Source organism: Stenella coeruleoalba (genome assembly GCF_951394435.1).
Source record: "Stenella coeruleoalba genome assembly, chromosome: 5".
Classification (NCBI taxonomy): Eukaryota; Metazoa; Chordata; class Mammalia; order Artiodactyla; family Delphinidae; genus Stenella; species Stenella coeruleoalba.
In genome coordinates, this window is record NC_137150.1 from 9,590,949 (window position 1) to 9,602,984 (window position 12,036).

General features: G+C 42.2%; 1 protein-coding gene across 7 annotated transcripts in view; it reads left to right on the top strand.

The window, feature by feature from the left end:
* The window catches only part of TBC1D5 (TBC1 domain family member 5), a 532,640-nt gene that overhangs the window by 499,629 nt on the left and 20,975 nt on the right, over nucleotides 1-12,036 (top strand). For all 7 annotated transcript variants that reach the window (XM_079921169.1, XM_079921174.1, XM_079921170.1 and 4 more), the window contains one exon: nucleotides 11,675-11,774. In XM_079921169.1, the coding sequence (XP_079777295.1) occupies nucleotides 11,675-11,774 (100 nt within the window). The remainder of the gene's footprint in view (nucleotides 1-11,674; nucleotides 11,775-12,036) is intronic.

Genomic DNA, 12,036 nt, shown 5'->3' on the forward strand with positions numbered 1-12,036 from the left:
TTGAAAAGAATTAGTCTGAGTAAGGTTAATGGAATACCAAATCAGAAATGAGATTTCCTATAGATAAAGCCAGCTTCAGATACATCCTGATGCGAACATGTTCTCCTAGTGGGTGATGGGTAAGTGCTTTCCATGCGTGAACTCTGCTCTCAGGACATTTTGCATGTATTAGCTCCTTTAACCCTCAAAAGACTCTGTGAGGTCAGTTCTGTAATTATCGCCCATTTTACAGATGAGAGTACTGAAGCACAGGGAGGCTGTGTTTAACTCTCTTCTGCAAAAAAAATGTTACTAGTCATGCCTGGACAATCGGTAATTTCTGCCTTATCAGAGCCGAGAAAAATAAAATGGGGTAAGAAACTAAGATCTTTTTTTTAACTTCCTCAGTAAAAATTATGAGAGGAAGTTGAATAAGAAGAAACTTCTTTCTCTAAATCTTGTGAGCTTCACATGTTCTACTTGTAAATTGTTGTTTATAAACAATCCGTATCCCCGTCCCACCCACGGCAAGCGCATGATTGGAGTTAATTATTTTAACTGCCCACATCTGACTTCAAAAGGATATTTGGAACACTGCCACATAGAAACCAATGAAGTGAATGTGGATTTATTATGTAATTGGTCAACTTGAGGGATTTGCTAAAAGACAATACAGCAAATGTTTGCATAGAAAAATAAGTTTCTCCCTCTATTTCATCTGGTGGCCCTGTCCTGCAGCTCTTCGTGGGCTGCTGCGGGGGGAACAGGTTCAGATGGTCCCTGTTAGTGATCAAATGAGGGAGAGTGATTAGAGAGCCCGGCTGGCAGAAGCCTGGCCCATGCCTCACCTGGCCACGCTTATTTTAGGGCAGGCCATTTTTCACTTTATAAGAAGGCAGTATTCTTTTTTTTATTTTGGTAAAATGGACATAAAATCTGCCATCTTCATCATTGTTAAGTGTACAGTTCAGTGGTATTAAATTCGTTCATTGTGTTGTGCGCCCATCTCCATAACTCAGCCTATCCTGTAAATTTGAAACTGCACGTTAAACAATAACCCTCGCCTCCCTCGCCACCCTTCCTTTGGCAACCACCCTTCTACTTTCTGTCTTTATGATTTTGACCACTCTAAGTATCTCATATAAATGGTACTGTATGTAAATACCATACAGTATTTGTATTTTTGTGAGTAGCTTTGCATGTTTTCAAGGTTCATCCACGTTGTAGCATATGTCAGGATTTCCTTCCTTTTTCAGGCTGAATAATATTCCATTGTAGGTCCTTACCACATTTTGCTTATCCATCCATCTGTCAGTGGACACTTGAATTACTTCTACATTTTAGCTATTATGAATAATGCTTCGGTGACCGTGGGTGTATAAATATCTCTTTGAGACTCCCCTTTCAGTTACTTCGGGTATATACCCAGAAGTGGAATTTCTGGATCATTCGGTAATTCCATTTTTAATTTTTGAGAAACATTTATACTGTTTTCCACATCAGCCTATACCATTTTACATTCCTACCAGCAGTGTACAAGGGTTCCAGTTTCTCCACATCCGTACCAACATTTGTTATTATTTGCTTTTTGGATAGTAGCCATCCTAATAGGTATGAGGTGGTATCTCATTATGGTTTTGATTTGCCTCTCCCTGATGATTAGTGATGTTGAGCATCTTTTCATGTGCTTGTTGGCCATTTGTATATCTTTTTTGAAAAAATATCTATTCAAGTCCTTTACCCATTTTTTAATCAGGTTGGGTTTTTTTTTTTTCGTTGCTATTGAGTTTTAAGAGTTCTCTATATGTTCTGTGTATTAATCCCTTATCAGACATATGATTTGCAAATATTTTCTCTCATTCTGTGGGCTGCCTTTGTACTGTGTTGAGCACAAAACCACAATTTTTTTGATTTTTTGTGCACAGTTTTTTGATGCACAGAAAAATTTTTGATGCACCAAATTTTTGTAATTTTCATGAAGTCCAGTTTTTCTACCTTTTCTCTTGATGCCTGTGCGTTTGGTGTCATATCTAAGAAATCATTGCCAAATTTAACGTCATGAAGTTTTGCTCTGTTTTCTTCTAAGTGTTTTATAGTTTTATGTCTTACATTTAGGTCTTTGATCCATTTTGAGTTAATTATTTGTTTATGGTGAGAGATAAGGGTCCAACTCAATTCTTTTGCAAATGGATATCCAGTTTTCCCAGCACCATTTATTGAAAATACTGTCCTTTCTCACATTGAATGGTCTTGGCACCCTTGCAAAAATTATTTGACCCTATATGTGAGAGTTTATTTCTGGTTCTTTATTCTGTTCTATTGATCTATGTGTCTGTCTTTTTGCCAGTACCATGCTGTTTTGATTACTGTAATTCTGTAGTAAGTTTTGAAATCAGGAAGTGTAAGTCCTCCAGATTTGTTCTTCTTCAAGATTGTTTTGACTACTCAGAGTCCCTTGAGATTCCATATGAATTTTAGGTTGAATTTTTCTCTTTCTGAAAAAATGTCATTGGGATTTTGATAGAGGTTGCATTGACTCTGTAGATCATTTTGGATAGTATTGACATTCTAACCATGTTAAGTCTTCTAATCCATGACCTTGGAATTTTATTTCTCCTTAATTTCTTTCAGCAGTTTTTATGATTTTCTACATATAAGATTATGTCATTTTAAAACAGAGATAGTTTTATTTCTTCCTTTCCAATGTGAATGCTTTTTATTTCTCTTTCTTGTGTAATTGCTCTGGTTGGAACTTCCAGTGTTGAATAGAAGTTGTGAAGGTGGAACATCCTTGTTTTTTCTACTCCCGATCTTAGAGGAAAAGCTTTCAGTCTTTCATCATTGAATATGATGTTTGCTGTGGTATTTTTCATGTATGGTTTTTATTATGTTGAAGTACTTTCCTTTCACTAGTTAATTGAATGGTTTTATCATGAAAGGCTGTTGAATTTTTTTAAATGCTTTTTCTGCACCAATTGACATGATCGTCCTTTTTTTCTCATTTTGTTAATGTGGTGTTGTTCACACTTTCATATGTTGAACCATCCTTGCATCCTAGGGATAAATATATACATATATATATGTATATATTTATTTATTTATTATATATATGTATGTGTATATATATATATTCTTTTTTAGGTTCTTTTCCCTTATAGGTTATTACAAAATATTAAGTATCTAAATGTCCTAGTCTTTAATGTCTGGCTCCCCAAAGGGGAGAAAGAGAAAAATGAAGTGGGGCATAAAGGGTGCAGGCTGTTTAAATCCACTGGAAGTCACTTCATCTGGAGAGGGAGAAGTTTGCAATAATGGAAGGAGGTGTGACAATGCCCGCCCTCCTCTTTGTCTGCACCTCTGTGATCAGAAACAGCAATCAGTGATCAGCGCAGATCCCTGATATTTGAAGGGCAGGGTCCTTTTTGCCCACTCTGGCTCCCACAAGCTGCATGCAAGCTGCTCTAAGAACAAGGGCACAGCTGCCTGCCACAGGGCCAGGGGGTGGGGTAGCCCCCAGGTAGCTCCTATTGTGCTAAGAGCTGAAATGGACCGAAATTAACTACAATCTACCCGCCATGCCTTCCCCGGGAAGTGGACAGTCTTCAATAGACTCCAGCATTCCAAAATAGTTACATCAGGCAGATTCTGCTGGTGCAATTATTGAATAGGTGGGGAGACAGATTTCTGGTGTTTCCTACTCCCCCATCTAACCCAGGGCAGTATTCCTTAATGTAGTTGTTTTATTCAGCTTGCTGGAGGAAACTAAAGTATGAAAATTCATAAAGTACTGTCAAGTTTAGGTTTTAGCACCTTTGTTCTAGGCTATAACAGGCCGGAAGGAGCATCACCCCATTATAGCATGACATGGGGAGGAGGGAGGGGCCTCCGTGCTTGTTACAAAAACCCATTCTGTGAGGAAGGACATCTCTGGTGTCCACGGGTGGTATGCATCTCAGTGCTGGGACATAGCACTGCTTCAGTGACTGAGAAAAAAAAAAGTCCGCTTGTGTAAGTTGTGCTCCTAGAGAGCCACCTCGCCATATTAAAATTTATTTATAAAAATAAGGGGTTGAAATATATTATCTCTAAAGGAAATTCCAGCACTGAAATGGTATGAGTTGCTAAATACCTTAAGCTTTGAGTTTCAGTTCAAAATTTCTAAAGGCCTTTTTCATTCACATTTAACATGTTTGTTTACATCCTGTCTGAAAATAGGAACTGTTTTGTTTACTGGGGAAATGTGATAACCATCTTTCCATTTTTGTGTCTTTAAGAATCACATTCTTTCTAGGCAACCCCTGAAGAACAGCAACCAGGGATGTTCCCACTTTAAGTGCAGAGAAAGGAACCACTACCCTGAAAATGCTGCTCAGGGCTTGCATATTGTACATTGGGCGAAATATTATAGTCATTTACTTTTTCACAAGTTATTTCATTTAAGTTATTCTTACTGCTTAGTGTTGTTTAGGGAATAGATTTGTTTAGACTACAGCGTTGCTTTCAGTTTGACTGGGAATCAGTTTTGGTAATTTAAAAATATTAATATTTCCTTTTTCTCCTTAGTTAATCACCTTTTACTTTTTTATCTTATTTTCTCTCTATTATGTTATTTGAATAATAATTTGATTTGATGATTACAGAAGTATGATCTGATTTCACTGTAGAAAATCCAGAAAAAATCAGAGGGAAAATGACCTACAATCGCACCGGCTGGAGAATAACCAATATAAACAGTTTGCTGAATGTCTTTCCCCTTTTTTCCAAAAACAGAATCATTCTTTACCTACTACTTTTCTGGTCAGTATATATGTTATTGTTAAATGTTCTCCTATGAGAACATTTAATTTCAAGTTGCATAATATTCTGTGCATCAATGTGTACCACAGGTTACCAAGTCCCCTGTCATTAGACATTTCGGATCTGTGTCAAAAGGACGAGGAATTTCCTGGGAGTTGTTTTTGCCCGTGTCCATAATTCCTTGGAATAACTTTATAGAAACTCTGCTAATAATCTAAAGACAACAAAAGGAACATTTACTGAGCGTTTACCATTCACCAAGCACTGTGCAAAGCACTTCATCTGGAATATCTCATGTAATCAATCCCCAACAGTCAGCTGAGATAGGGGTTATTATTATCCCCATTTTATAAACAGGAAACTGAGGCTCAGCAAGCTCGGCTCTCGGGTGGGGGTCACAGAGGCGGTCCGTGCGGGTGTGATACACACTGATGCTAGGGCTGCCGACTGTGCTCCAGCTCGCTCCCTGCGTCACACACCCAGAGCACTGATTTTTATGCTCCTGAAAAGCCTTCTTCATGCTCCTCGTCTGTGTTTTCCAGTGGCATCTTCCTCTGCTGACACCATATGCTCCGGCTGGGGTTCCATCCACACCATGTGTGTATTTTGCCCTATGTAACCACAGCTTCCTCAGAACATCTGAGGCCTTCCCACTTTTTCTCCTCGAGACTTTCCGTTTCCTTCACTTCCCACTCCTTCTTCACCCATCTGCTCGATAACGACAGGGTGTCTCTCCTGTCTTCTGGCTGCTATATTTAGCCTGTTCCTGCTGCCTGCCAGTCGGTGTCGGTTGCTTGTCTGCCGCCCTGCAATCTGAGGATACCCCGCTCGGAAGCTCAGCGGAACTCCACCCTGGTGCCCTTCCTGCCCCACTTTTCTCCAAACCAAGCGCGCCGGGGTCTCCATTAGTCCGTGGACAAGGACCCTGCTGCCGCCTGTGTGATCACGAGCAGGGCAGCGTGTCAGGGCAGTGGGCATCGCAGTGCGCACGTTGGGCCCCAGCCCCCAAAACCTCAGTATGTGAAGCAGAAATAATAGGGACGGAAGGGAGGGAGGGGAGCCTTCCTGCCGGTCCTCCACTCCCGCTGTGCTCCACGCCCTCCTCGACTCAGTGACAGGCTCTTTGCCTGTGTCCCGAACTTTTCTGACTCTACTCCTTTGTTCACTGGGTCCCTGCCTCCTAAAACATCTTCCTTCGTTTCCTCTGAGCCAAGTCCCCCTTCTTCAAGACGCATCAAAAATGCTGCCTCTTCCAGAAAATCTGCCTTCATTTCTACCTCTGTGGAGGCCATCTGCCCTCCCCATAACTGTGAAGTTTCTTTTTTCATATCTGCTGCAAAACTTCCCTGACCCCCCTCTTGCCTTGATGTATAGGTCTGACCTCCTGCTAAATTTGCAGAGGTTGGAATACATGTCTCATTTGTTATTATATTTCCCACAAGGGACAGCACAATACAAATGAATATATTTGTTGAAAAAATTAATGAATAAACCATAAACTGCAAAATCCCATCCTGTTATTAACCCAGAAAGAACACAAAGATGTTGAAGCATTTAACAAAATTGATATATATAATCCATATATTATAAAACAATTTAAACACTTGAGACATATAATATGTGAGTGGAAGTGTAATGATGCATCAGCTATCTGGGGGTGAATGGTGGTAGAAGCACCACTTTTTAAAAAGCAAATTCAAAACACATTTCTCCAGATACAGTCCAAGCAGAAATCATTCCGCAAACTAAATGGAACACAGCCAATCATACCTGAGTGTTTTTGAAGGAAAATAATTTAGTAAGCCATTTGGGGTTAGGACTTAACATTGGAAATAGTGAATTTCTCTTAAAGGAAACTTGAGATACGAGGTTATTCCTTGTAAGTCCTAGTAGTAATCAAGCATAAGAAAGAATATATACACATGGGGAAATAGGAGTAGTGGGCTAAGTGACTTGGGTTCTGAAACAGCTTTGTCAACCTTGGCATCACTTCCAGAGAACGTGGCTTACAGAGGAGACCACGTTTCATGTAGGACATGATGAGAGGGTCTACCTCATAGGTTTATTGTGAGGATTAAATGAGTTCATGCACGTGAAGCGCAGGGTCAGGCCTATTCTAACCACTATAAAAGGGCTAGATGACGGCTGTTTTCCTCTTCTGATGGGACGGCCCTCATCCTTGGTCCTTGTCTGCAGGGCTGCCAGGTCCATCTGGTGCTGTGTGTTGCACACGTGGTCTGCACACCACCCTACTTCATAATCCTCCATCCGTTTCTTGCCTTACACATCAGTTCATTATCCAGAACTTAAGACAATAATGGGCTCCCAAGCCCTAATTCATCTTTCTGGGCTGGACCACATACAAGTTTTAAACCAAGAGTGAATCATAGACCTCTGTATTTAAAATCCATTTTATTGTTTTGACCTGATAAAAAAAAATGTTTAAAAAAAGAATAATTGCCTTTATGGAGTACCTGTTCTTTGCCAGACACTCTCCATGTGTTATCATTTGGTCCTCCCACCAATACTGCCAAGTGGGGCTGAGGGGACCAAGAAAGTAAGCAACTTGTTCAAGATTACACAGCCAGTAACTGGTAGAAAGAGGATTCAAACCCAGGTGTGTCTTCCCCTGAATTCCGCCCTGTTTCACCATCCTCCCTCCTGTGACAGAACATGTATGTGAAAGTAAATATAGTAAGCGTTTCTCTTCATGTCTTATTTATACATAAAAATGACACTAACCGGTTGTTTTTGTAAAACCTCAAGGCAATTAGCCAAGCATCTGGTTTTGATTACAGAGGACCATTAATGAAAACAATGGACTAAAGCTGCCAGTGTCTGAAGCATGTTGGTCGGGAGGCTTGTGGAGCCTGAGAAGCTAAGATAGAAATGGAAAGTCAGTTCTCACAATTTTAGAAGCTTGATTCTCGGCTCTTCTTTTATCTGTAATTATATGAAAGAGTGAAGAATAAATGACAAGCCACCCTTTTGCCTCCAAGTGATGCCATTTCTATTTATAAAGTCTGAGTGATTGTTGAAGGGCTTAGGAATATTTTAAGATTAAGCAAACTCGAGAGAGATCATACACTGAATTTCAAACTTTCAAACGGAAGAGGTTCTTGCGCCCCTCAACCTGTTTCAACCAGAATGCTCCTCTTATCTCATAACTGGGCTTTAGTGTCAGCTTTCCTTTGGGAAAAAAAAAAGGTTTAAATTAATGAAAACTGCCATTTTCTACAGAGCAGATTCCATTTGTATTGAGGTTGACTCAGGATTTTGGCAAGCAAGACGCTCTTCACTTGCCATCAGTGTCCTACGCAAAAGTGCACGCCTGGAAGACTGTGTCTTATATCCCCGTGTGCTCAGCCAGCGCACGCTTCCGCTGCCATGCTCTCGAGTCTGCCCTGTGCGCTTGTTCAGGTTGTGCACTGCACAGTTCAGAGGGCGCCAGCCTCAGCCCATTTTCCTTACAGTCATGTTCCTACCAGCACGGTAACACGTTTGGAGGAAGAGACCCCCTTGAGCTCCGTACTTCCCTCCAGCTGTCAGTGCCTCACCACCGACAGGCAAGGCCTGCGTCCCCTCCAGCTCTTGTTCCCTTCCAGCTTTTAAAAAGAAAATAAACCGAATACAATAAATCCATCGAGGTAGGAATGACTGCTAGGGATTAAGGCTCCCAAGGGCTTTTGCATCTTATAAGAAGTGATGGCTTAATCCAAACTAAACTAATACATAGAGTAAATAGACAAGAGGTTTTTAAGCCAGGAGGTGGTACGTTCCTGGTGTCCTTTAGTCCATTCCGGGCTCTCAGCACCCCAAATGGTAGCCGAGTGCAAGGACAGACTCTGGCCATACCTGGGTCCCCTTCTTTCGAAAGACTTCCACGAGCTGGCCTCAGTACAGTTTGAGACTCTTCCAGTTGGGTTTGTATCTGTGACACATTGAAAAGGTGACTTGTTCCATAGGAGGGACAGGAGGCTGGGATCAGGATTCCCAGGGCAGTTATTCTTATTTCTTTGTAAGACTTTCATGTACTCTCCCTCATCCTCTAGTTAATATACCTTTCCTATTCCAACTCCAAGCTTGTAAACTCCTTGGGAGCAAAGTATATAACTTCTGCCTTCTCCAGAGGGTGCCAGAGTTAGGCCCAGACTGGGTAGAGGGTTACTGAAGTTGACATGACTTGTTAATGGCAGGACCAGGAATAGAAGTCAGATTTCCTCGTGCCATATACCACTCTAGTGTTCTTCCCATTCCACCCCCATGTCAGTTATCTGTGACTACGTAACAAACCACCCCCAAACCCCGCTTCTCAAAACGGCATTGTTACTTCTCATAGGTTTACCGGTCAGGCATCTGGACAAGGCTGGGTTAGGCCGCTCTTCCGTTCCACGCGATGCTGACTGGGTTACTCATTTGGCTGGCTTCAGACAGATGGAGCTGAAGGGTCCAGGAAGACGCCGTTCACGTGTCTAGAACCTCACTGCTTCTCCTGTGGCCTCTTTCTCTCCATTTTGTCTCTCCTCCCTTTCAGTATCCTAGCCTGAGCTTCTTGACAACTAGCTATGGTAGCCCTCTTCCTCTAGTGCAAGCAGAAGAAAGCAGAAGTTGGCAGGCCTCTTCCACTAGCCCCCAGCTGGAGCAGTTTGACTTCTGCTGCATCCTCTGGATCGAGGCAAGTGGCAGGCCAGCCAGGATTCGAGGGGAGGAGAAATAGACACTACCTCTTGATGAGTGTGTTAGACCTGCGCGGTCTCCTAGGAGTTTCGACTCGCCCAGGAAACACCAAGAGTCGGAAGTCGATGCAAAACGCAAGAGGTTTATTGAAGGCCGGTGCACCGGGGTTCCTTGGTCCTCACGCAGGAGGTCGAAGAAGGAACCCTTTTGGGCGCGAATATGTCAGTTTTATAGGTTCCCACTTCCCCGTATGTAAATTATAGATTTGGTTGTGTTCTCCTGCTGATTGGTCCCGGCTTAGGCTCGGACCAGAGAGGGAACTTGTCCCCAGCTGCCTGATTGGTCTTTGACAGACACCTTTTTTACATTTTGTTATCTCCCTCCTTCTCCCCAGCTGCCTGATTGGTCTTTGACAGACACCTTTTTTACATTTTGTTATCTCCCTCCTTCTCGGAAGGGGGCCGGACATCCTGGAAATTCACCCATTGTCTAAGAAGCCCCTATTGTCTGGAGAGTTCTTAATCATTAGCTGGAACAATGTCCCTCGAGTCCCACAAGTGGAACAGCATGTCCATCGAGGGAGGGAAGGAATGGATGGTGGCCATCTTTGGAGACGAACCACAACCAGGGTTAACCCACAGATGTAGCCTTCTTTCTGTGATTCCTGTAGGGTCCTGATAGAACGGGGAAACTCAAGTTTGTGCAGACACAAAGGAGAAAAAGGAGAAGAAGAATGCCCTGAAACCACCTACCCAAGGCCCCAGTAATCATTCCCTGTCTGAGCTTCTCCTGGTTGCATTTGTCTTTACTGGAGCATCAGAAGAGAGGCTGCTTCGCCTTGTGGGATGTCTAAAGTACATGGTTCATGCTTGTGTAATCCTACAGTGGGCATTTCACAGTAATTTGTTTTTAGAGCTATGGCTGTGTCTGTTTTCTGCGTCAGGCATTTAAATGCATATTCTTAAGGGCTCAGCCTCCAGGCAGCCGTTAAAGACAGTGCTTTTCAGTGCTGCCTATGTGTATTGCTTAAATGGGGTACACCTACAAGTAACCTTTTCAACTGTTAATTTCCATCTATGTGTCAAATTATATTCAGTCTCTAAGAAAAAGTATCTCTTGGGAGGTTTCTCTTCCCTTTTTTTTGATGACACAGAGGATTCTTAATGTGAAAAGAAAAGTGTCTAACACTCGAAAATCAATTTGCTAGCCTCCTCCAGCTTTGAGGATTACTCTTTCTCTGAGAAAAACTCCCTTAATCTTTGAAATTTCCTTGGGAACTTTTTTGCATGTATTCCTTTTTTTCTTAAAAAAAAAAAAAAAAAACCCCAAAACCCACATTTTATCCTTTTGTTACAGTTAGATTGTCTTTTACCATTTAGATAATTATCCCACCCAGAGTATTTTTTTTCCTGGAAACAGTCAAATAAATACAATCCTCTAGTATCCTACCAAGAGAGGAAAGGTTAAGAGCAGCTAATTATGGGCTGTGGGGACAGAACTTTTCCAAGTGCTTTGGGAAATCTCACATTTTAAGAGATTACCATTGTCTAGAAAATGATGAGATTTGTCTGAAACAAATGGAAATCTTTGGTTTCTCAAATGTGTGTGAGAAAATGTAATGGTCTTGTACCAGCTGCCTAAGGAGTAGGGTCCACCGAAATCCCATTTACTCTCTCAATTTGTGTGTGTCCACAGTTACTGAAGATATTTTATGTACTTCTGTAATACAAGGTTGTATGGGTAAACATTGACACGTGGCGCAAAGCTGGCATTCAATTAGGAGAAGTCCAGATTTTTTTTTTTTTTTTTTTTTTTGCGGTACGCGGGCCTCTCACTGTTGTGGCCTCTCCCATCGTGGGGCACAGGCTCCGGACGCGCAGGCTCAGCGGCCATGGCTCACGGGCCCAGCCGCTCCGCGGCATGTGGGATCTTCCCGGACCGGGGCACGAACCCGTGTCCCCTGCATCGGCAGGCGGACTCTCAACCACTGCGCCACCAGGGAAGCCCAAGTCCAGAATTTTTTAAACCTCCACTTTACCCTTACTCTGGTTTGGTGGTGGTGGCAGTAGTGGGTTTCTGTTGTTTATTTGTTGCTTTCTTTTGTTCTGTCTAGGGCTGAAAAGACACTGTGGCTCTTTAACAGTTCAGATCATTTGGAGGACTTTGGGGATTTTCTTTGATTTTTTTTTTCATTTTCATATCTTTGCTCCCTTCATTTTAGGAAGAAGAATTAGAAGCCCAGATTTCCCTCCTTCAAGGACAGTTGAATGACCTGGATGCCATGTGCAAATACTGTGCAAAGGTGATGGACACTCATCTTGGTGAGTGAAGTACTTTGGCCCTGGGCACACTGACAGTCGCGACAGTAATAGCCCAGCCGCGAGGGCCTGTGTTGAGCGCTTTACGTGAATTATCTCATGTAACCCACACAGCAGAGCTGCAGTAGGTGTACGGTTACTATCCACCTTGTGCACATGAAGAAACTGATGCACGGAGATTAATACAGTTTCCCCAAATTATAACCCCAGTGAGTAGAGGAGAAATTCAAAATCAAGCAGTCTGACTCTAGATTTCAGCTCTTAA